The sequence below is a fragment of the Anas platyrhynchos genome, chromosome 6 (genome assembly GCF_047663525.1).
Source record: "Anas platyrhynchos isolate ZD024472 breed Pekin duck chromosome 6, IASCAAS_PekinDuck_T2T, whole genome shotgun sequence".
In the NCBI taxonomy this organism is placed as follows: domain Eukaryota; kingdom Metazoa; phylum Chordata; class Aves; order Anseriformes; family Anatidae; genus Anas; species Anas platyrhynchos.
Window position 1 is genome coordinate 27,392,265 of NC_092592.1, and position 23,416 is coordinate 27,415,680.

The following is a 23,416-nucleotide window of genomic DNA, read 5'->3' on the forward strand; positions in this document are numbered from 1 at the left end:
CTTACTGGGATCCTTTAGGAACATCTAAGTGGGCTCTGCTCCTTTCTGTGACAGCCTTCTGAGCCTGACCAGAGCTGGGGCTCGCAGCAACCCGAGCTGTCATTGTGCTCTGTGCTGTCTGCATGATTGTGGATGAATATGTTGTGAATGAATGCAGCTTTGCCTGAAATTTGGTCATCCTTTGGAAAGGAGGTGCACGAGCTCTATTTGGCTGTGAGTTTGGCTATACTGGTTAGGTAAAGGAGAGGTTTTGTACCACAAAGTGGGAGCACTTTTAGAGCAAAGCAGTCAGCAGAGTGCTTTTGTTAGGACTTGATTGGCAATTTCCAGTGTCAAGAGGCTGCTCTTCTCTTGTGATCCACAGTCATTGGAAGAGGATGTTTGCTGGAGCCCCTGTCTGAGCTGGGAGGGAGTGGAACCAACCAGCTCCTCAGCTTCTTGAAGGCAGCCCTCCACTCCCAGCAGATGTCAGACAGCAGCTCCGGGTGCAAACTAACTGGCTTTGCTGCAGGATCACGCTCTCTCAAGGCTCTCACCAGCACAGCTTCCTCTCACAGTTTGGGACCCAGCTCTGCTGGCACTTAAGTCAGCTTTTGTGTAGCTGTGTATTCTCCTTGAGTCTAAGTGGCAGAGTTGATACGTAAGTGCTCCAAGCACTGATCTACTACTGCAAAAGGATGCCTTTGCTGGAACAATCTTCCATCAACGCAAAGCTGTAAATCCCAAAGACAACTGGTCCAAGATAACAATTCTGGGGGGACCTTTGGGTTATAGGTAACATGAAGCTGTTGCCAAAAAATGCTGCTTTGTGTCAGGAGCTGCTTAATACTGTTGTTGTATTGCTTGGAGCACCTTGGGCTCTGCATGTGAGAAGAGTTTTAGGTAAGTGATTTAGGTAAGACAGAGGACCAGAGAGAGAGTTGGCAGAACCTGGGAGTCAGGGGAAGGTCTGTGTTTTCTCAGGTCCTGCTGTGTTCCAGATCCTTTAATGAAATCACGAGTGGAGTGAGGGATGGAGATATTAAATGTCTTTGGCAGAGTCCCCAGAGAGAGGCTGTGAAGGAAACAGAGTAAATATGGGGTGGGAGGAGAGGTTCTTTATTGCAATGGGACTTGGGCAAGGCCCAGAGTAGGAATGAGCATGACAGCTGAGCATGTGTTTGGTGTCACTGTTGCAGGAGACTCCTCCTGTGACAAGTGCTGCTGCCAGTCCTGCCATTCCCTTTCTGCAGCCCGTGTTGGTGGGTCCTGCACTTTTCTAGCTGCTTTGAGTTTCTTCCTGGTTGAAATCTAATGTGGGGCTACAGCTCCATGGTGATGCCAGCACTGGTGGCTCGAAGGATGCCCCCTCCCACCTCAGGTGACATTGAGCACTGCTGGGGTTGTCCCCACACGCAGGGTGCTGTCTTTGCAGCGAGGTTTGCAACGCGCTGTGTTTGTGCACAGCTGTGGAGAAGGTGTGCTGCTGCTACCCCTGAGCCAGCCAGTGACCCTTGTCACCACGCTCCCCTCCGTGCCATGCAAATGAAGGCAGCTGCATTTCAGTTCCTGCACGCTGCACAGCAGCCCTACATCCTGCACGTCATGTTGCACGTGGCTGGCGGTGAGGAAGCAGCTCATCGCCCTATTCACGTGCTGTGCTGGCTCAGGGCTAAGCACTGATGATGCCTGCAGAGAAACCAGGGTCACCAGAACATCCTTTTAATGGCACGGAGGACCCTGCGCAACACCACAACAGGGAGTTGCTTCCAAGCATGTCCCAGGCAGGTAATGGGTGGGAGGAGAGGGTTCTAATTTCCCACACGGGCAACTACCCAGCTTTCACATTGCTTCTGCTCAGAGAGGATGGGGAAAGGGCTGCTGGCTGCAGCTGTGGTGCACTTCCTTTGCTCACTGCAGCTTCCCACAGCTCACAGAACGATCATAAATATCTGTGTAAATCAGAAGACCAGGTGGCAAAGAGACAGAACCCTCCTGAGCCTGCAAAGATTCCTCCAAACCGCTGTATTAACATGACTAATATTTATTAGAAAAGGCAAAATAAATACCATGAAGCTGTGCCAGAGAGCTGCCCCTACCTCAGCCTCTTAGCAGCCACTGCCTATTGGGTCGTACAGTCACCATCCCCACTGTTTGCTGCCTTTATCTTCTTCAGCTCCTTCTGCAGCTCCTCTTCTGCAGCCAGGATCTCCTTCGGCTTCTTGTACTGTAGGACGGAGAAATGCCCATAGCACTCCTGTTCTGCCTTGCTCCTAGCAAGCTAACTGGGGCCAAGCTGCAAGCAGCAGGGTGCTTGTTAGCACTGCTCTTGCTGGGTGGTAGCAGCACAGCTGGGGTCCTCCTGCCAAGGGAGGCCTTTCCCTTATCAGCTACCTGCAGTGCCTGTTGGGAGGTGGTGCCCTCGAGCTAGGGACATTTGCCAAGATCTGGAGTGTCTTTTACAGTGCAAGCAAAACTTCCCAGTTGTATGTGCAGTCCTGGCCCCCACCAACATCTCTGGAATATCCTGGCAAGCTGTGTTGTGCAGATCCCTGGTGTGCTCACTGATCGTATGCTCACAGGTGTTTTATATATATATATATATATATATATATATATACATAATCTGCCTTTTTTTTTTTTTTTTAAGTAGAAGTTGCAGTTCCTCTGTCTTCCCTCAGAACCCTCTTACCCAGCTACAGTTCAGTGGTGAATGCAGGTGCTTTTTGGCAAGGGTTTGGCCTGCAGCAGACAGAAAACCTCAGAAGCACTCAAGATGCAGCTCTTGGCCTATTTCCTCTGCACACATACCCCCAGCTCTGCTGCGAGGCTTCCCTCAGAGGGGATGTGCTCCTGGTAGCTGGCTTCTGCATTTAAGAAGCACGTGGTGCTCAAAAGCTTTTGTCTACCTCTGGATGCTCTTTGCAACAGGTTAAGTGCTCGTTTTGCTAGTCTAACTTCCACCACGTGTCCCCTCTCTGGCACAAAGCAGCAGGCTTTTTAAGGGCTGAGAGACCTCTGAGTGCAGCAGGTCCTTGGACTCGTTAACACTCCTGCACACAGCACAACTGCATGCTCTGAGGCAAGAGAAACTTGTTGTTTCTTCAGATGCTGTTCCACCTGCAAGTCACCTTGATGAGCGAGCAGGGCCCCTCCTGTGGCCCAGGATGTCCTGGCCAGTGTCAGCATGCCCGGTGTAATCTGAACCCCCCAGGTACTGTGACAGAGAAGGGGGCTCAGCAGTGACCCACAGCACATCTCCCTGCTCTGCCTCGCTTCCCCCACATGTAAGGATTTTAACTCCATGGATGGAAAGAGAAGGGCAAAGTGCTGTTCTGCGTGGCTAAAGCCTCACCGTGATGATCAGGGTGTTGTTGGCGTGGGTGAAGCTCAGGGCAGCTGCGTCCAAGGGGAGCTGGTATCGGTCCAGGTCAGGAATAGGGAACTTCTTGTAGTACCTACAAACGAGAGAGGAGACAGAAATAAGGTGGTGGAGTTTCTGTTTCCCTGAGCTATGCAATGTAAGGTGTACTTTTATGTTTCTGTTGTGCCTGTCTTTGTTTCAAGTACTGGGGTCTGCTGTGAACTCCCAGGAGGGTAGGTGGGGGGCAGTGGACCTCTCAGAGTTGGCAGGAGGGCCCTGTGCTACTCATGTAGAAATGGAAGGGTTACAAACTGTCTAAGCCGCCAAGAAACTTCCTGGCTTTGGGACTAGAGCCTTGTGGACCTGTGTCCTGTGTTTGCCCTCTGGAGCTCCACCAACTACACTACTTGATGGTCCTATGGCCACCTAGAGGCACGGCTGGGTTTTTAGTACCTGCCAGAAGTCTCATGAGCAATCCTCTCCAAGGAATTGGCTTACAGCTGGTACTGAGGTGCCCAGAGCTGAACGGGAGCAGGCAGCAGCTGCTGTCATGCCACGAGGGGTTCTTCTGCGTTCAGCCGGCTGTGTGTGAGTCTTGGCCTCTCTAGCTACCCCTGCCCAAACTGCAGTTTATTTTCCAAGTCACGGTGCAAACAGCTACAAAGGGCAAATGGCTCTCCTGGTGCAGTGGGAGGAATGTACGCAGCTTGTTACCGCAGGGCTCAAACCGTTCTGTGTTGTCACTGCTGTCGGTATTTGGAAAAGGTGGCAGACATGGATAATAAGGGAGATGTCAAAGGTTAAACAGCAGAGATTAGATGAACACAAAGACATGTTAAGGAAGTGTTAACTTCTTACCGATTAGACAAAAAAAAAAAAAAAGCAGTACACAGAAAAAAAAACCACTGTTTCAAAGGGCCTTGGGAGTCATCAATGAAACAGCAGCATTCTGCTGCCCCAGGACTAAGGAGAAGGGGAGAAGAATGGCTTTGGCTGGCCTCAAACTAAAATCTGTGACAAGATCAAAGGAAACCAGATCTGCCTGGCCACCCCCTCCTCCTCCTAACATTACCACTGCCTCTCGCTACAATAATTGAATCAGGTTTGGCGTTTGGGGAGGAGGCTTTCTGGGTTTGTTTTTAGAGTTTAGTTTAATGGATTTATTTTACAGCAAGAGGTTTTAAGCAAATCCCACTTGAGCAGCCCTTGCCGTGGCCAGAGGGAAGGGGAGTGACGGGTGGAAGTGAAGTCTGGGCTGGGGAGGCAGCTGATGGGTGGATATCCCTGCCAAGGCAGGCAGATTCTCTGCCCTCTCCTCTCACCCCATGGCCAAGGGCAGTACTGCACTCCTGGCCCAAGATCCACAATACATATGTGAAGTTGCCTCTCCTTTTTTTTTTTTTTTTTTTTTTCCTACTGGAAACCTACTTTTTGTCAGCCTGGAGGGAAAACTGCTACTGGTATGCTGAGAATTCATTGCTGAGCTACTCGGTAGTGACTTGGCAACCCACCCTGGTGCTTGTGCCTGCGGCTGGCGGTCAGCACGGCTCTGTTGCTCAGAGGCAGCGTGGCTGCCTTCCAAGGGCTGGAGAGGCTCAGAGGCTTCCTTTCTCTCCCATAGCGATGCACACTCTCTGCGGACTCCGTGCCTTTGTTGCTATCTTGGAATTAGTTGCTGAGTGGTGCCTTGCCCTGGCCAAGACCCAGGAGAAATGATATAAGATATCCTGGAGCCTGTACTAAGTGTTCTGGTGCTGGAGTCTGTCCCTGCTCCCTACTGACAGCAAAGTCATTCTGCTCCCCAGAGGCGACTTGCAGCTTTAATTCCAAAAGCCCTTAACTTTCATCTGCAGGCCACGAGCAGCTTTCATGTCCTTCAACTATCTCTGACACCAGCCGACGAGCGTGTAGCTGTCGTCTGCTTGTGGGGCAACTCCACTGTTATCCTGAGGGTGCTACAAAGAATCCTGAAGTCAGGTAGGGCACAGGTGAAACCTCAGTGTGCATTATAACCTTACAGCACCTGAACAGGCAAGGAAGTTCCCACACACGTCACCATTAGTGGGACTAGGAGTAAACAAGACCCCTGTGATTGCAGGGAGCTGGACTTAAGACTCACATTCTCCTTTCCTGACCTGGCCCCATGTGTGCCTGATGGGAATCTCACTCATCTTTGCTACATAGCTATCCCCACTAAATGGCCACTCTTCTGCAAATCCCTCTGCGTGGATTCAGGCCAGAATCTTGCTGTATTAATTAATTGCTGCTGCTTTCATAGGGCAGACTCCCCCTTCCTCCTGTCTAGCCGTCTCCTGCTTTTGACTGTCCAGGTGTGCTCAGGTGCAGAGCTCAACTATGCCTTTGCCATGGCTTCTGATGTGGTAAACCCTCGCCTGGAAAGCTGTAGGTTCTGCTGTCCTGAAAGTTCTTCAGTGGCCGAGGTGTAACGAGCTCTTTGCCAACAGCACCACCTACAGCCAGCCACAAGGAACGGTTAGAAGAGGGCAGGGGGCAGACTGGAAAACACCAGCGTGTTTTTTACTCACAAATCGGATCCTTCTGTGTTCTGCAGCATGCTGGGGACGGAAAGCAAGCAAAGGAGAGCCTACCCAGGCTTCTGTACTGGTGTATTATCCCAGTTTGTAAATAGTTTTCAGTTACCTTCCAATATTCCTCTCTTGTTTCCCTAATGCTTCCTTGCTATCCCCAGTCGTGCTACAAAAAATATCATTGGCATTGTGACTCCAGGACAGGTTTACAAAGGGAGATCTGTCTGCCTGGGTCCTCATGATTTATGCTGTACCAGCTGAATCCTGCAGCTCCATGCATTCTGAGATACAAGGACTAAATCAAACTATTGTAGCTGGGGGAGAAGATGGGATGCTGAAGCTTCAAAAGGTCTGTAGGGGTCTTACTTTATTTCTCTTTGTGAAACAGCAGATAAAATGCCTTGCTACTGGAACTGTGAGGTAAGTTTATGTTTTGGCACAGCTCTGTCTGGGGCAGCTGTGAGTGAAATTGGACAGCAGGAGACATGCTGTCAGGTGTGGTTCCTCAAAAAAGGACAAGAGAGGACATCTCCCTTGTGGTGCAGCCACCAGCCTGCCCTCTGTGCCAGCCCACCCCAAGGGACGCTCAGCCCGGCAGCGCTGTCCTTACTGACTTCTTGTTGGTGGTCCGGACGACGCAGCAGCGCTGCTCCTTCTCCACGGAGACGCTGTAGACCTCCTTGGGGTAGGGCAGGTTACGGATCCGCCACTGGAAGCTGGTCAGGGTGTCCTTCCTCATGAAGACAGGCTACAGCAAACAAGCACCTTTAGAAAACTCGTCCAGCTTCTCTCTCCTCCCTGTCCCCTCCTTCCTTTACTACCTTGAGAGGCTCCAAATTGGAGTAACTCTTCTGTCGCAGTGGAGCATTAAGGACTGACTCAAGAAACTGCCTGAGCAGCAGTTTCCTGGAGCTAGCACTGCTCTGCCTTTACTCAGGGCGGTGCCTGCTCTGCCTGCAGGAGGCTGAAGGTGCTCGCCGAGGAGTATGGCAGCACAGTGACAGTGAAGCCAGGCCTCTTCCCCACCGGCACCCAAATACAGAGCTCTGCCTACCCAGGGGACCTGCTGGATTCAGCCTTGGCACTGCCCAAGTTTATTCAGCAGACCTGTGATTTTTTTTCAGGTATGTTGAGAGATTAAAAGACAAAAACAAACAAACAAAAACTAAAAAAGATGGTGAGATGCTATAACTTCAGCCTCTTAACCTAGTGGGATGGGAAGTTGAAACAGGCAGTGCTGCATTAAGGAGCAGCCTGCTACACACTGCCTGCCTCACTTTCTATCCACTGACTTGTCCCAGCACTGGCCTTCCTTTCAGCCCACATTTTTGGAAGCCAGAACAGCAGCTGGCCAACACAGCACTACAGTGTCTCTATTTAGAGAAGCTACAGATCTCTTAAAGACCTCAAAAGAACCTAAATCCCAGCCCCAGATTTTTGGTATGGTTTGTATAGGAACAGGTTAAGGCTGTCTCTTGAGGCTGTGAGTGATCTGCAGTCTACCAGCTACTGCTGTAAGCACGAGGCTAGGCAGTTTTAGGTGCAGTGGTGCCTGCAGACCCTTACGTACGTTGGAGCTGCTTTCCTTTATGAGCTCTGATTCCAGCGCTCCCAGGAGAGGCGAGGCTGGCTCTCCCACTTCAACCTGCCAATTGCCGGAGCCCCCCAGGGTGCTCTTCTCTCGCCATTTTCTACCTGTAGAAGGGAGAAGAAGGGTTTTCGTTAATTTGCTTTATATGAAGAACTCCAGCAAATGACTGCCAAAGCTGCCCAGCACACTGAAATGACATGACGATATGGAGATATGCCTCCTCCCTTAATTCCAATAATTTCCACTTTGGTGTAAGCGGATCATTTAGCTGGCTCACTCCTGAAGTCAGAAACCGTGCACCAAGTGCATCTCTTTCTGGCTACTTGGTGCTGAAGCCGTGGCGGGGTTGCAGCAGGTGCCCTGCCGCAGCTGTGGTTTTGGATGAGATCCATAACCAGCACGTTGCCGGTCTGAGGCTGCAGAAGCCACCAAAAAGCACGTTTCACTCTAGCACGTGCTCCACCTGGCTATGCGTGCTGGCATTTCCCTTCACACTGCTCAACTCTGTTGTGACCGGCAAGCAGTTTGGGAATAATCCTAAACTAAAGCGAGGTTTGCTTCATAAACTGACCCATATTTATGTCCCTACGAAGTCCGGTGGGAGCCACAGGCACAAATCTCTCCTGGAATATTTGGGAGCGATTTGATTCTGATGCCAGCCACGGCGAGACGCCCCGAGGCACGTCCGGGGAGCATCACTTACTCACTAACTGGCCGGTCTTCACGTCGTACTCTTCAGCCATCTCCTTGCCATCCTCAAACAGGTAGTGGATCTTCCGCTTGCCTGGGGACAAGGCTGAGGGTGAATGGGAATACGGCCATCCCTTGTCTGGGGCCCTGTCCCCTTCTATGGGGCCCTAACCCCCTGTATGGGGTCCCGTTCCCTTGTCTGGGACCATAACCTCTTGTAAAAGTGCTGTCCCCTTGTCCAAGACCCTAACCCCTTGTATGGGTCCTGTCCCCTCAACCAGGACTCTAACCCCCTGTATGGGGTCCCATCCTCTTGTATGGGGCCCTAACTGCCTATATGGGCTCCATTCCCTTGTCTGGGACCCTAACCCTTTGTATGGGTCCCATCCCCTTGTCCGGGACCCTTAAGCTCTTGTCTGGGTCCCGTCCCCTTCTCCAGGACCCTAGCCCTTTGTATGGGTCCTGTCCCCTTGTCTGGAACCCTGTCCCCTTGTATGGGGTTCTGTCCCCTCATCCAGGACCCTAACCACCTGCATGGGGTCCCTTCCCCTTGTATGGGACCTCATCCCCTTGTGTGGGACCCTAAACCCCTGGTATGGGACCCTAACCCCCTCTATGGGGTCTCATCCCTTTGTACAGGGCCTCATCCCCTTGTATGGGACCCTAAACCCCTGGTATGGGACCCTAACTACCTGTATGGGGTCCTGTCCCCTTGTCTGGGACCCTAACCCTTTACAAGGGCCCAGTCCCTTTGTCCAGTACCCTGTCCCCTTGTATGCGGCCTCATCCCCTTGTATGGGACCCTAAACCCCTTGTATGCGACCCGTGCCCTAGTATGGGACCCTAACCCCCTGTTTGGGGTCCCATCCCCTTGTATAGGACCTCAACCCCGTGTACGGAACCCAGTCCCCTTGTATGGGACCCTAACCCCCTGTATGGGATCCCATCCCCTTGTACGCGACCCTAACCCCCCGTATAGGCTCCCACTCCCGTGTATGGGACCCTAACCCCCCGCCCACACCCCGTCCCCTTGCCGGAAGCCCTATACCTCCCCCCGGGCCCTCATCCCATCCCCTCCAGCCCCGTCCCTCCTCATCCTTTTCCCCCTCAGCGCCCCACAGGCCGTTACCGTCCCTCAGCAGCGCCGTTTTGCTGGCGGCCCTCAGCCTCTCCAGCCAGCCAGGCCCCGCCATGGCGGCCGGGCCCCGTCTCCATGGCAACGCGCCCGGGCCGCCCGGAAGCACTCGCAGGCCCCGCGGCCTACCGGGGGTGGGCCCGGCCCCGGTTCCCCCTCGGCTTCCCGGGGTGTTTTTGGGGGACCAAAGGGGTCCCGGCAGGGTGAAAAGGACGAGGTTGGGCCCCCGGGGTGGGTGCTGAGGTAGCGCCGCGGTGTGGGCGGAGGGGACGGGGGGAGGGCGGCTACGGGGGCTGCTGCCCGGCTCCTACAGCTCCCGAGTTGTTTTTTGTGAGGTTGTGGGTTTGGGGTTGAGTTTGGGTGCTGAATCGGTGTCCTCATGCTGGTTTTAATAGGGCTGGAGCTTTCCTCCCGCTGCTGGTTAAGCTCCGGGTGTTGATCAGCTGCTTTGTCGCTTGCCAGTTATTTCCCTCTTAGGGACGGGCTTTAAAAGTACCCGGGACGTAAAGTTGCTTGTGTTGGATGGGAAGCAAGTCCTAAATGTTAGAACAGTCGAGCTCTTTCTATTATAAGAACGCAGTCTTGGCAGTTTCAAGGGTGTTCTTAAGAGGCTTTAACCACTTTTAAAAAGTGGTTTCTCGCTTAGGTTTTCCTGACCTTTTGGGATGAAATTCGTGTTTCCAGGTGCCTCCCTCAGGGCAAGAATTTCTGGAAAATGACAACAAAAAAATACCCAAACCAGCAAAGGCCGTGAACAAAATATGTGAGGCTTAAGTTGTGTTGATTATGTCAAACTGTTCTAAGCGACCTTCTTCTTTCTTACTGGTGTTCAGCAACTGCAGCCGAACGGGACTGGGGAGCGAGGCCCAGCCCAGCCCATGGAGCCACGGGGGATTGTCAAAGCCTTTCCCAAGAGGAAGAAAGTGAGGGGTGACTCAGGGAAAAGCATCCCTCCAAAGATTCCAAAACAAGGAACGGGGGTACCTGAGGGTAAGTCCTACATGCCCATGACATGGAATAGGATGGTGACATCCCAGCTTGCTAGCTGGAGGTGCTGTTCCCCCAAAGGTTTCTTTTAGCCCTTAAGTATGTTTTCTGTAGAGACATGGCAAGTCCTACATGAGATATGTTGCCCAGCTGGTTCAGGACATTGTTTCCCTGTTACTGAGCTCCTGCCCTTATGTGTTTCTCCAGCAGAGTGGCTGAAACCAGTCACCGCCTACGTGTTGCAAGCTGGCATCGGCCAAGCCAGGGCAGAGATCTTCCGTAAGCAGATTGTCCAGAACGGGGGTCATGTATGCGACCATCTCTCCTCGGAGGTGACGCACGTCATCGTGGCTGAAGACATGGATTGTGATCGGTCCTTTCGGCTCCTGAAATTAGCCAAGCTACCTTCGGGCTTGCAGCTAGTGAAGGCATCCTGGCTCAGTGCTTGCATTAGAGATCAGGAGCTGCTGAGTACCACTGGCTACAGGGTCTTTATCCCTCAGAGGTAGGCAAATACTATGCTGTTGTTCCTTCCTACAGTGCCTGTATCCTAAGAACACTGAAATTTGACCTCTGCTCAAAATCGCAGACCGCAACTCTTCGCCACTCCCTTGGGCATGATTCAAAGTCCTTTTTCATTGTACAGATTGTGAAATTTAGTGTCTTTGTGACTGGTTGCCATTCTGTGTCACAGCAGAACTTGGAGTAGAGCCCAGAGTGCTAATAGGAGTCCTGCTGCTTGTTGCAGGTGCTAGAGGCACCTCTTCCTAATCCATTAGTGATAGCGAGGATATTAGATGATTTTTTTAATTATTATTATTATTATTTTTAGAAATACTGAGGATTACATTCTGTTTCTTATTATTGCAGATGGAAAGTAGAGAGAGAATTGACAGCTAGGCACAAGAGGAACTAAGGAGTGGAGCAGCAGGTGTCCACAGGTTAGGATCAGAATGTTTTGGCAGAGGTTTAGCAGAAAAGTCTAAGACTGAAGTCGATAGGAGTGGAAGCTACAGGTCAGTGAGGTGGGTTGAAACTGGGGGACTGAGTCAAAGCCAGAGCAATTAGTCTGGGATCTGAGAGTAAAAATGATATGGGTTGTTTGATCCATCCCAAAACACACATAAAGATTTTCTGGGCAAACTTACTGGGGCTGAGAAGTCCTCCTCCTCCTCTACTAAGGCATCTGATCCATGCCAGGTACCTGGAAAAGGGAGAACAGCAGAAACAGCAGCAGCTATTGGGCAATGAAGAGGTCCAGCCCCCAGCAGACAAGGAAGCAGCAGAACCAAACACTAAAGCGCCAGTGGGGGATTTCTCACAGCAAGGCTTGTCCGAGGTGAGGCTTCCCACACAGGTGCTGCTCCTTGTGAACCTGTGTCCTGCTTTTCTTGGCTAAGAGCATTCCTGCAGGAGTATGATACCAGATTTTCTAAGCAAAGGGAAAGTGTTTGCATGTTTCAGTAGGTTGGTGCTGGCAGATTCAGACTGTGGATGTGGTTACTACTTCTCTTTATCCCTTTTAGGTGTTAAATGCAGAAAAAACACCCCTTAAATTCCTGTCCCCATCAGAGCATTTCCAGCTGAAGCAGCCCTGCTGCTCCAATCAGGCCAAGGCTCACTCCAGCGATCGTGTTTCCCCTGCCTCCTTTTGAGGAATATTCCCTGGCCAAGAATATCTCCCTTTCAGGAAGCTCTGATATTTCATCCCGTGTTCCTGCCTGAGCCATACTGACCCATTCTCCGCTCCTTGGCAAGCACCCTGTTCAGACACATGTGCAGTGGATCAGGTTGCCGCTTGAATGATTGTGGTGGTGTGCTTAAAATATCTGCGCTGGGTTATTGGTGGCCTCTGCTGTGAGTCAGCTTCTCCAGATCTGCCATTAGCTTCGTTTTCTTATTCTGCATTTTTGCTCAAGTTCGCTGAACTCTTTTTGGCATAGGCATCATCCAGATTTATCTCGGTTACCACAGACCTCTTAGAGCAGCAGTTGCCTTGTAATGCTGGCATCTGATGCCAAATTTGCTAACTCGGTCCCAAATCACAGGTGCTGAATTTGTTTCATAAAACCCTGAAGTTATTCCCTAACTGGCAGCCCACTGTGAGGGGTCCTTTGTTTTAGGCTTTCCCTACTCTTGAATATGTGTTTGGGGGATCTCTTCTCCCCAAGACTTACTATCTCATTTGTTATAGGGAGAGTTTGCTGCTGCTTCTTAAATGCATCACCTTTGCAGTTATCCCATCTTTGCTGTTTCTTGTAATTCTGATTGATTTAGTGGCAGTTGTTATTGACAAATCTCACACTTGCAGCAAAAAAGGGGCTTTTGTACTTCTATGGATCCTGTGGCACCTGCCCTGCTCTCTGCTCACATTTACTTTGGGTGGTCAGACAGCTGTTAAAGTCTGTTTGAAGCCTTACTGCCTTTTTTTTTTTTTCCTTTTAAATCCCCTCAAGCAATGATACTTCCTGTTAGTCTGTGCACAAAAACGGCATTTGTAGGCACCTGAGCAAATTTCCTTAGCCTGAGCTTAGGACTATATGAGTGTGGGGAAGACAAGAGAACACACTGGATATGCTCTGAAGTAGCAACCACTTTTAAGGCATGACAGCGACAGAGAAGCTGAAGTTGAAATCTTTGTGTGGAAGTAGCATCCATTTTAAGCACAGCCTTTTTGAGATTGAGTGGATGTTTTTCTCCAGGCAATGAGTGTGACTGTTTTGTGCTGAATGGGGGCAGACTTCTGGGTTTGGATGTGGACTCTGCAGAAAGCCTTTCGCTAGTCAGATTGCAGCAGCTGCTTTGTGGCTGACATCTGGCTGTTGTAGATTTCTGCAAGGCAGCATTTGCAAGTGGTACCACTTACTCACTGCCTGATCCCTGGGGCTGTTGCTCCAGACTGCTTTCCTCCATCTCGAGTGCAGTGTTGCCTCAGCTGCCGGGCTTCAGCTGCTATCCTGGGACCTGTGCTGTGCTCCAGACAAACCACGGACATCACAGTCTCACCCAGCTATAGCAAATCATCTGCTGGATGATCCTGGAGGACCTTAGAAGCTCACAGAACTATTGGTTCTGCACATATAGTTGTAAAAAGTCCGTCAGCTTTTTTGGTAAAGCGCAGAGATCCTGGGGTTTAAGTGCTCTTTCACCTCTGTGACACTGCTGGCTGAGAGAGCGGGAACTGCACGCTCCAGCTGTAGAATTGTTTGCGTTGTGCTGGATAACACGCTCCTTAAATGCTTTTAAGGGGCTTACTAACCCATCTGAACACTCCAAGGCTTTGCTGCCCTTAGAGGGAACAGCGTCTTGAGGGAGTTGCATACAGAGTTTCAAGGCAAATAAAACTACTTTAGTCTATCAAATCCTCGGTCTGACCCAGTTTTCAGAGTTATAAAACAAGATTACAAAAGGGAAAGCAAACAAACATCCTCTGCCTAATGACTTCAGCTCTGTATCTTGTGTCAGCAGGCCTCCCTAGCCAGCAGAACCAAGGGTTGTAAGGATGTGGCTCTGCCTCAGCTGGGCTGGTGCTCTGCAGAAACTCAGAACAGGACTTGTGTGCAGCATGCAACCGCAGGACTGGTCCCAAACAGCTCTGTGCCTTCCTGGAATGCTTCCACAGTGCAGGAGCTCGTGGATCCCCCTGGACCCCTGTGTTTATACATCAGGAGAGAGGAGGACCCCAACGAGCAAAGCAGTCTTCAAAGTCTCTGTTCGGCTTCCCACTTCTATCCCCTTTTGTTCGTTACCTGAAGCCAGGGCTCATTGTTTCTTAAGTCCACACAGAGGCATCCTAATGCTGAGGGTATCAGCAAATGTATACATTGGTTCTTTCTTCTGTCACTGAGGAATGTGGAGTCCTTTGTGGCATTCCTTCCTCCCCCTTTTCTCTTGCAGATAGCCATGGGGAAAATGGGGGGGTTGTAATTTACTACCGTGGTAAGATTTTGTCTGTAACGTGAAAACAGAGTCCAGGGCATATCTCCTGTGATCTGCGTCGTGGGGTGGAAGGTGCAGGGTCTGAATGTGAGAGATGTGTCCGTACGGTCACCAGACCAACAAAAGGTTTCCCAGTGGGAGCAGTGAGTCAGGATCTCCCCTAGCCAGGGATTTCAGTGTTGTTATCCCATGCTGCTGGCAGCAGTTGCTCATTTAACCAGTCTCCTGTCTTAGGTCTCAGGGTCTTGGCCTTAGGAGGTGCGTGTGTGCTTGGCTCACATCTGGACAGCAGCCTCTAGTCTTGTGTGCTTTGTGAGACGTGTGTGTAGCTTCAAAGGGTGCCTGGGTAGCTTGGGACACTGAGAGCTGTGTGTGCTTACAACTAACAACTTCCTGAGATGGCAATTTGAGCGCTGCGTGCCCTGGAGGTTGGTTAGTGCTCTGACTTCCTACTCCCAGGAGCAGCCCGTGCCAAGGGGACATATGTGAGGCATACACTTATTCTTACTTGACTGCTTTTCTACCTCTCCCTAAAGAAAGTCTGTGACGATGAAGACAGTGAAGGAGAAGATGCTAGTGTCACCCAGGGGGATCTGGAAGCACTGATTTCTGGCCGCTACCCTGTGAAATTGTCGGAGGAGACCAGTGACAGCTCTTCCACGGTGGCTCAGCCTGCCAGCAAGTGGGTTTGTGCTCATTCCTCCGACAGCAAGAAGGAAAATCACAACCAGTGCATCACAGAGAAGCTGGAAGTGCTGGCAAAAGCCTATTCTGTCCAGGGGGACAAGTGGAGGGCCCTGGGCTACTCCAAAGCCATCAACGCACTCAAGAGCTACCACAAACCAGTCACGTCCTACCAGGTAAAACACCTTCCCAGGGGAGTGGAGCAGGGAGATAGACTCAGCATCCTAACTGTGTTATTTGTCAGATCCATTCCTGTATCTGTGTGGAACAGCTTATCTTCAGGCCCTGGAAATTCCTTTGTGTTATGATAGAAGTTGTGGAGTGAGTTGGATTCATTGGCCACCAGCAGAGTTTTCAGATCAGCAGAAAAGTGGAGTCTGAGCCTCTTATGGTCAGGTCTGAGCACCCATGAGATAAACGCCTTCCCTAGGCAGAAAGCAGGGATGTTTTCACCTTCCTCTTAAGCCTTAAGAACTTGCTAGCATTGGAGATAATGTATAAAATTAACTGGATCTGGGCCTGATTGCCTGATGGTGTTAATGTTTTTGTCCTGTTCTGCATGGTTGTTCATTTTCACTTGGCATTGAGAGCAGCTCACAGAACTAGTCCTGCCACTCACCAGTCACTGACCAAATGGCTAACCAGGCGCTGAGTGGTAACTGCTCCCCGCCTTGTCTGTTGCCTTCACTTTTCTATTATCATCTCTATTTTCTTGCTAGGAAGCCTGCAAAATTCCTGGGATTGGGAAGCGAATGGCAGAGAAGATCCTGGAGATCTTGGAGAGCGGGCACCTGCGGAAGCTGGATCACATCAGCGAGAGCGTGCCTGTGCTGGAGCTGTTCTCCAACATCTGGGGAGCCGGCGTCAAGACAGCTCAAATGTGGTACCAGCAGGTGAGTTTAGTGCCTCACACAAGCAATTTGAAAACTGCTTCTGAGTGGGGGAGAATTGCTTTGGGGGAGTAGAGGACAAACGTGCAATAGAAGGAGTGGGGCACACACTGTTCTGTTACCATCACTGCTTGGAGCTCACCTCACACTGCTCATTGCAGTGTCATTGTTGAGGATCAGCCTTGAGCCAGGACACCATGGCTGTCAGAGCTCCCAAACCAGTTGCTGTCCTGTTGTCCTGGCTGGCTCCTGCAGCTGCTGGCTCCTGCACCTCGTCGTTAAAATGAGGTTGAAGTAATTGTGCCAACAGGAGCAGCCCAGCTTGTAGAGTAGGTTCCTTCTTTAAGAACAGTTCCTGAGCACAGATCTAATGAAGCCTGCTTTCCTGTAGTGTTTGCTTTGTGATTGGATTCTTTGCTGTCTAAAAATGTGCTTGTGTTCACACTGTGGGCTTTCCCTTATGGGGATATTCTGTGTCTTTTTCCTTTACCTGCATCACTTTCCTTCAAGCAGTAAGAACACAGTTGTCTGAAGAACGGTACCCTTCTGTCAGGTTTGGGTAAGACTTGAAGTCTTTGTGGGGTGGAGATTAGAGGTGTGTGTGGGATTGCCTAAATCCCCTTCTCATCAGGAACCAGGCTGTAAGTGATCTCCACGTGTGATTTCAGAAGCTGTGACTAGCCTGGGCTTGAGGTGGGCTAAATACAATCTCTCCAAATCTTAGTTGAAAGCGTTTGAAGAGCGAAGGCTCAGCAGATGTTTGAATGCCATCACATCGTCTGCACTATAGGGTTTCCGGACGCTGGATGATATCCGCACGAAGGCGTCTCTCACCAGCCAGCAGGCTGTGGGACTGAAGCACTACGAGGATTTCCTGCAGCGCATGCCTCGGGAGGAAGCTGCAGAAATAGAACAGACCGTGAGTAGCTCAGTGTGGGCCCTTGGAGTGGAGGACTTGCTGGGCTCTGACAGGAGGGTGCAGGCTGTGGAAATGTCTCTCTCGTATAGCTGAGCTCTTTCAGCCTCTTCTCTCTGTGGTGTCAGTGTTTGGGTGACTGTTTTGGGGCATAGACCCACAAAGCTCCTACTTTACCCCATAGGAAAGTTGAGTTTGAGTGCCTGGCAAGGAGGAGGACACTTCCAAGCTGTCGGTTCCACACGCAGCTTTGAGAATGGCTGCATGTGGCACAATGGGATGAGCAGGTTCCCAGCTCCCCTTCCCTCTCATCTTCTCTGAGATACCTGCTTTCAGCTGGGGCCTCTGCACTGCTTCCCTGCTGCTGCCTCTCCAGAGCAAGCCGTGAGCTGCTTGTAGGTGTGAGGACAGACCATGGGGATCCTTGCTGGAAGCAAAGGGGCTCCAGCTGCAGGAGGGTGCTCCTGGCTCTCGCAGGCACTCCAGAATCATGGGGTGCTAAGCGGGTGTACCCTAATGTGAGCAGAGAGCTTGGGGCACCATCATTGCTACCCCTCTGCTCGCCGATCACCATGGCAGCAGCAGCCAGCGTGACCCTGTCACTCGGCCACAGGGCCTGGCCACGAAGAATACGCTCCTGCAGGGCTCCTGCTGGGGTGTCAGCCCCGTGTGCAGGATTAGCCCTTCTGCTGGGGAGCGCTCCTTTTCCCAGGCAGGCCGGTTTGAGGAGCTGGCTCTTGGGGGTGGGCCCATTGTTATCTTGATGGGATTACTGCGCCCCCCTCCATACGCACGCACACACCTCTGATCCAGGCCCAGGAGAGAGAATAAGGGATTAGTCACTGTCTATGCTGCCTGTCACAGGGAGATCTGAGGAGCTTTTAGGCTCTTGGGTGGGGCCGGGAGTTTTCTAGAAATCTTCATTTAAAGCCAGAAGGGGGGCAAGGACACCAGAGGAGGGCTTGCTCCGCATGAGAAAGGCTTGTGGCTTCTTGAAGCACCTCTGGGGCAAAGGTTAATGGGTTTATCTCTTGCTAATGAAGGATGATCCCCAAGAGTGACAAGGGGCTGTGGGCACGGACACTGCCTTCCTGAACCCCAGCCCCTCTGATGGCCTCGTCACTGGGAATTGCTGAGCCCCTAATTATTTGCTGCCAACAGGGTGATTGGCACAGTCAGACCGAGAATCCTTCACTCCTGTCCAAGGACCCGAGAGCCTTGCTTAAGCATTTAATGAATGAAGCCATCAGAAGTGGCACTGTCTGCACAGAACGGAGCTGGGGTCCAGCCTGGAGGTGGCTATGATAGGGAAAGCTCTGATTCTGTGCGGATGATCACTGGCTGCAGCGTTGTTATCAATTCTGTCAACAATTCTGGGACATTTGTGGTTTTTCCTGGGTCAGGAAGCCCAGCTCTGCTGCAGAGGCAGAGCTCTAGTCTGGAGCAGACTCCAAGGGGTGCTCACAGGTTCTCTGCTCTCTTGGAGGAGTCTCCCTGATCCCACCTCTGCTTCTGAAGCAGGACCTGTGATGACCTTGCCTTGAGCTGATACTCTTTGTGGTTAGAACCAGTGAGCTTTGCCCTCCTGGCCCACAGGAGAGCCGAAAGCCCTCTGCTCTCCTCCTTTCCTAGAAACTGAAGGCTCCAACAGGTTGTACCCTGTGCTGCCTCCTCAGTGCTGCTGCACCTTCCAGCTTGTCCCAACCCACTTCCAGCTCAGTCCCCACAAAATCTGATGCCTGATGGCCAACTTTGTGCTGTGTGGCAGAGAGGGCATGAAGGGAATGGTTTCTGACTCGTCTCCCCTCTTTCTGTTCCTGAAGGTCAGACAAGCAGCCTTGGCCCTGAAGCCCGGACTCCTGTGCGTGGCGTGTGGCTCCTACCGCCGGGGGAAGCCCACCTGCGGAGACGTGGACGTGCTGGTCACTCACCCCGACGGGCAGTCTCACCGCGGGGTGTTCACCAAGCTGCTCGACAGCCTCCGCAGGAGCGGTAAGAGGGCTGGGGGCTGGCATGTGCTGCTCGAAGCTGTTCCATCACGGCCAAGCTGAGGAGGGAGGGAGGTCTGAGCTAGATGTGAAGGGCAGGCGATTGCTTTTCCCAATGGCAGGACAGCTTGTAAGCTCAGAGTAGCACCTCCAGCTGGTGCTAAGGAGGGAGTTTGTGCAGTTCTGTCTGCGTGAGGCTGTCAGGGCTGAGGCTGTGTTGTCCTCTCAGCTGCTGCCTGGGCAGCTCAGGATGAGGACATCAGTCTCTGCCACTCAGCTCCTCTCTGCCACTCAGCTCCTCTCTGCCACTCAGCTCCTCTCTGCCTGTTCCCTTTCCCCAGGCTTCCTTACAGACGACCTAGTGAGCCAGGAGGACAACGGTGAGCAGAAGAAGTACCTGGGGGTCTGCCGGCTCCCCGGGCCGGCCCGGCGTCACCGCCGTCTGGACATCATCGTGGTGCCTTACGGCGAGTTCGCCTGCGCCCTGCTCTACTTCACTGGCTCGGCTCACTTCAACCGCTCCATGCGCGCCCTGGCCAAGACCAAGGGCATGAGCCTCTCGGAGCACGCCCTCAGCTCGGCTGTGGTGCGAGGTCCTGGTGGTGTCAAGGTGTTACCTGGCCATATTCTGCCCACCCCCACCGAGAGAGATGTCTTCATCCAGCTGGGACTACCCTACCGGGAGCCCTCCGAGCGGGATTGGTGACACCCTGCTGGTGACACCCGGCGCTCTGAGCCCACTGCCGTGCTGCTGGTTTGCAGGGTGCTGGTTTCCTCGGTGCTCTGACTGCAAGCTGGGGAAAATAAACCAGCAAACGGGGCCCGGCTGCTGCTAGCAGAGCTTTGTGGCTTCACCCAGCAGAGGGCGTGGGCTGGAACCAGGCTGGAAATGCTGCCTGGTGCCATCCCGCGCCCCTCAGCTACCCTGGCCGCTGGACCAGGCCCCCTCCCCTGCTCACTGCTGCTAGGAGCTGCTGCTGTAGGTATGATGAAGGTCCCGCTGTGCTGGTGCTGTGCCCTCCCTCCATCAGACCTGATTTTTGTCATCTGGCAGGTCTCGATGCTCGGGTTTGGGCTGCTGCAAGTGCCACCAGCTTCCCCTGGTGCCCAGTAACCCGTGGTGAATCACAGGGACTCAAAATGCTGCGTGTGCTTGCTCTCAGCCCATCGTGTGCTGAGCATCTGCCAGTGCAGAGAGCTGTGATCCCCCTGCTCCGGGCACAAGGGCTCCTTTCCTCACCGTGCAGGGGAGGAATGAACCTTGGGGTTCAGAGGAGCCGTGCTCAGGCAGGGTTTGAATGTAACGGCACTGAATGTAAGCTGGCAGGGCCCTGTGTTTGCTGCACACAGGGCGTGGAAGCAGAGAGAAACACAAGATAGTTGTGGTAATTTGGGCAAAGCAAAGCTTTCCCCTTTTGTGTGCGTGGTGGCCAGGAAGTCATCTGAGCTTTGTGTGTGTGTGTGTGTGTGTGTGTAAACGGGTGCTCACCCTTTCACGTCCAAAGGAGTGAATTTTATTTCTCAGGACACCTCAGCTGTTTTTGTATTCTGGAGATGAATTTTGCAGGGGCTTTCGGTGCTCTGCAGCACCGGCTGCTGGGAAGGCCGGGCTGGGGGTCCCTGTGCCAGGCCCGCCAGGCTCTGCCTTGTCTTGTTGGGGTCCTGCTCACTGCACTTTGCTGTGTCACTGTCACACGTGGCCATGAGCTGCGTGTTTCTGCTGGGGCAGGCACAAGGGCGTCAAACCTGGCAGTTTGCACAGGGTCTTGCTCTGGTGGCTGTGGTCAGCCCAGCAGCTCTACACAACACTTGGTGGGAACCAGTGTCACCTGGCTTGTCACGGTGCTTCAGAATTTGAAGTATAATAAATCCCTTCTCTCCTTTTCCTTGACACTTTGTCTTTTTGCTCCCTGCCTTGCAGCTGAGCTGCTCGCCTCCAGCCCTGGGTGCCTCTGTCCCTGGCCGTGCTGGGGCTGCCCCTCACCACGTCACTTGCTGGGGACATCACCGAAGGTGGAGGAGACGCAGAGCTGCTGGTCCCCAGCTCTTTCCCCCTTGCTCCTTCCCTGTAGGGCCATGGTTCACACTGTGGTGCCAAATGGGTGCTGCAGCAGCACATCAAAGCCCCGGCCTGGCTCTTTGTGCTGCTTTTAAAAAAGGGGAGGCTGGACACGGGGAATTGGGGCTGCTCAGGAATGGGACTGTTCACCACGTCCCTTGGGAAACGCAACCTTGGGACATGGCACCCCCTGTCCCTGCACCCGGCCCTGCCCTGGGTGCCCCCAACGAGGGCACAGACAATTCCTGTCCCCCCATCAGCTGCTTCTGTCCCCTCCTGCTAAAAGGAAGAAAAACCTGGGGCCGAATTGCTGCGGTGCTGAGCATTAGGCAGCTCTTCCAGCCCGCTGCCTGCCCCATGGGGAGGACACCCGTCCTCAGATGTCTTTCTCATCCTGCTACGGGGCTGGGAAGGGGCTGGGGCTGGTGGAGAGGGGTGCAAAGGGGACGTTTGGGTTTTTAAGGGTGGCACTTCATATTCATGAGTAAATATTTGCTAATGGCAGCACAGCCGGGCAAATGTAACGGAGCTGCTCCCCCCGCCAGAGCAAGCAGGGAAATGAATATGAATTTATCATGATTAGGTGAACCCAGCAGGGAGAGCAGGAGAGAGAGAGGGCTAGGCAGGGAGGGGGCGGGCGAAGATGGATCTGTGCAATAAAATTAAATAAGGACACCAAATAGAGCCACTTCTCACGCGCCCGCCCGCCCGCGTGCTGGGCCTCTCCCGCCCTCCCTCGCTCCTCCGGCTTTGCTGATTTCTCTCTTTCCTCAAATTTATGAGGCCAATTATGAAGATGAGGTTGGAAGTTCTCAGAAGTTCACTAAATGCAAAGTGCGGTCCCTGCTGTTCCCATCAAATTAATTAACCAAGCGCTATTGATGGCCGGGCGACGGCGGTGCGGCACGGAGAGCGAGGGGAGGGCTGCAGGGGGAGCTGCCGGGGGGGGGGCACAGAGCCCTGCAGGGTGTCCCTGGGGGGGATTCCTCCCATCCCACTGATCAGTGGGCTCTCATCGGGCTGGAAACCAGCACAAACAGAGGCATTTCCCGAGCTGCTGACTCCCCAACAGGGCCAGAAGTCAGGCTCCCCATCACCACGGGGAACGGGGGGCTCCTGCTCCGGCAGCGCCGATGTTTTCCCCTCTCGAGGGGTGTGTGTGTGACCTGGGGACGATTCACCTGCTTGTGTCGAGTTTTTAGAAGAATTGGACGGGCAGCTCTGCAGCTCCTGCCACTCGCAGCCTTCCTGGGCGGATACGTGGATCTATATGGAGGAAAAAAAAAATCACCGATGTGGAAAGGAGCAGCTTGCAGACACCCGGCCCGTGGAAATGGGGTCCCTGCAAGGGCTGCCTGGTGGCTGAGCTGGTGCTGAGCTCTCTGAGGTCTTCTCTGAGGTCTTCTCCAGGGTCCTTGGGGTCTGCAGCCAGCCCCCAGCCCCGTGCAAATGGTTTGGGTTCATGCGTAAAGCTTGGAGGGTGGCGTGAGATGGAGATGGGCAGAGCACCTGTGCCCTGCTCCATGTTTCTTTAGGAAATCAGGTCCCAAAAAAATAGGGAAAGGAGGATGTGAGGTTGCAGGCGGCTTGGATAAAACCTTAGTGGAAACCAACCGGCCCCCCCCTGGTGCCGAGCAGCCCCGGCGGTGGTGCTGGTGCCCGTCCTCGCCGCCGAGACGGCAGCAGAGGGAGCTGGAGGACCGGGGAACGGCAGCGCCGGGCAGGCTGCGGGCAGCTGGGGCTGTGCTGGGGGTCCCCGCTTTGGGGACAGCCCCCCCAGCTCCAGCCGGGCTGCCCCATGGAGGGTTTGTCCAGGAGAAGGGGGAGAACCTGGAGGGCTTCATCTTCCCCTGGGGCATGGCCCAAACCCTCTCAGCTGGCTCAGCAGGAGAGCAGGGATGCTGATATGGGCTGTGGATATGGGATGCTGATATGGGATGCTGATTAATATGGGATGCTGATACAGGATGCTGATATGGGATGCTGATTAATATGGGATGCTGATATGGGATGCTGATACGGGATGCTGATTAATATGGGATGCTGATATGGGATGCTGATACAGGATGCCAACATATACAGGATGCCAATATGGGATGCTGATAAGGGATACCAAAATGTCTTAGGACAAGGAGGCTGGAGGGGAGCTGTCTCCATCCCCAGACCACCCCAGCACCAAGGGGAGCCCCGCAGCACGTGGCAGGTGCCTGTCAGTGCCGTGCCCCCCTCTTCTTGCCCATCGGGAGCTGATTTATGTCGGGGCCAGCCCGCGCTGACCTCCTACATTGGCTCAGGCACTATAACTAATGGCAGGTCAGCAGAGCTACAGCACAAGTGAAGTGGCTGGTGGGGGGCTGGAGAGGGGGGGACACAGGGCAGAGGCTGCCGAGGCTCTGTCTTGAAGTGTCACCGCGACCCCAGGGCAGGATCAACCCCGGTGCCCAGCCTGCCCTCCTCTCGTCCTGATTTTGGGCCAGCAGCACCGAGCTTGGAGGGGTGGCTCGTGGTTAAAAGCCCAGCCAGGGGGAGCAGCAGGTCCCCCAGGACCAGCGAGGACCTGGTGCAGGTAATACTTTGCTTTGAAGTTGCCCTGAGACCTTGCATCCCCACGAGCATCCCCTCCCCAGCGCACTGCTGCCAGCCTT

General features: G+C 53.1%; 2 protein-coding genes across 7 annotated transcripts; one reads left to right on the forward strand and one right to left on the reverse strand.

The window, feature by feature from the left end:
• The first annotated feature begins 1,743 nt into the window (after positions 1-1,743).
• On the forward strand, positions 1,744-20,603 carry POLL (DNA polymerase lambda). Of its 6 annotated transcripts, none has more exons than XM_013103085.5 (9): positions 1,744-1,767; positions 10,142-10,298; positions 10,503-10,800; positions 11,496-11,634; positions 14,771-15,094; positions 15,638-15,811; positions 16,599-16,727; positions 18,548-18,716; positions 19,054-20,603. In XM_013103085.5, the coding sequence occupies exons 2-9, from the start codon at positions 10,187-10,189 to the stop codon at positions 19,416-19,418; spliced, it is 1,710 nt and encodes a 569-aa protein (XP_012958539.3). In that variant the 5' UTR covers positions 1,744-1,767; positions 10,142-10,186; the 3' UTR covers positions 19,419-20,603. The 6 variants fall into 6 exon arrangements, with proteins under 6 accessions (XP_012958539.3, XP_071895819.1, XP_071895820.1 ...); XM_072039718.1 differs by having other exon boundaries at positions 10,506-10,800; XM_027459837.3 differs by lacking the exon at positions 1,744-1,767 and adding an exon at positions 9,403-9,539.
• Positions 2,008-9,437, reverse strand: DPCD (deleted in primary ciliary dyskinesia homolog (mouse)). Its single transcript, XM_027459842.3, has 6 exons — positions 9,303-9,437; positions 8,187-8,267; positions 7,463-7,587; positions 6,507-6,640; positions 3,335-3,437; positions 2,008-2,206 (listed from the first exon to the last, which is right to left on the reverse strand). Exons 1-6 carry the CDS (start codon positions 9,364-9,366, stop codon positions 2,102-2,104), a joined length of 612 nt encoding a protein of 203 aa, XP_027315643.1. The 5' UTR covers positions 9,367-9,437; the 3' UTR covers positions 2,008-2,101.
• Positions 20,604-23,416: the final 2,813 nt, after the last annotated feature.

Bases quoted from the DNA above. Each gene is read 5' to 3' on its own strand.
- DPCD (XM_027459842.3), bottom strand. From the start codon at position 9,366: ATGGCGGGGCCTGGCTGGCTGGAGAGGCTGAGGGCCGCCAGCAAAACG. The intron at 6,641-7,462 runs GTACGTAAGGGT...TGTTTGCTGTAG, and splicing joins TAAAGGAAAGCAGCTCCAAC to CCTGTCTTCATGAGGAAGGA. The intron at 3,438-6,506 runs GTCAGTAAGGAC...TCTCGTTTGTAG, and splicing joins GTCCGGACCACCAACAAGAA to GTACTACAAGAAGTTCCCTA.
- POLL (XM_013103085.5), top strand. From the start codon at position 10,187: ATGGAGCCACGGGGGATTGTCAAAGCCTTTCCCAAGAGGAAGAAAGTG. The intron at 10,801-11,495 runs GTAGGCAAATAC...GATCCATGCCAG, and splicing joins AGGGTCTTTATCCCTCAGAG to GTACCTGGAAAAGGGAGAAC. The intron at 11,635-14,770 runs GTGAGGCTTCCC...CTCTCCCTAAAG, and splicing joins CACAGCAAGGCTTGTCCGAG to AAAGTCTGTGACGATGAAGA.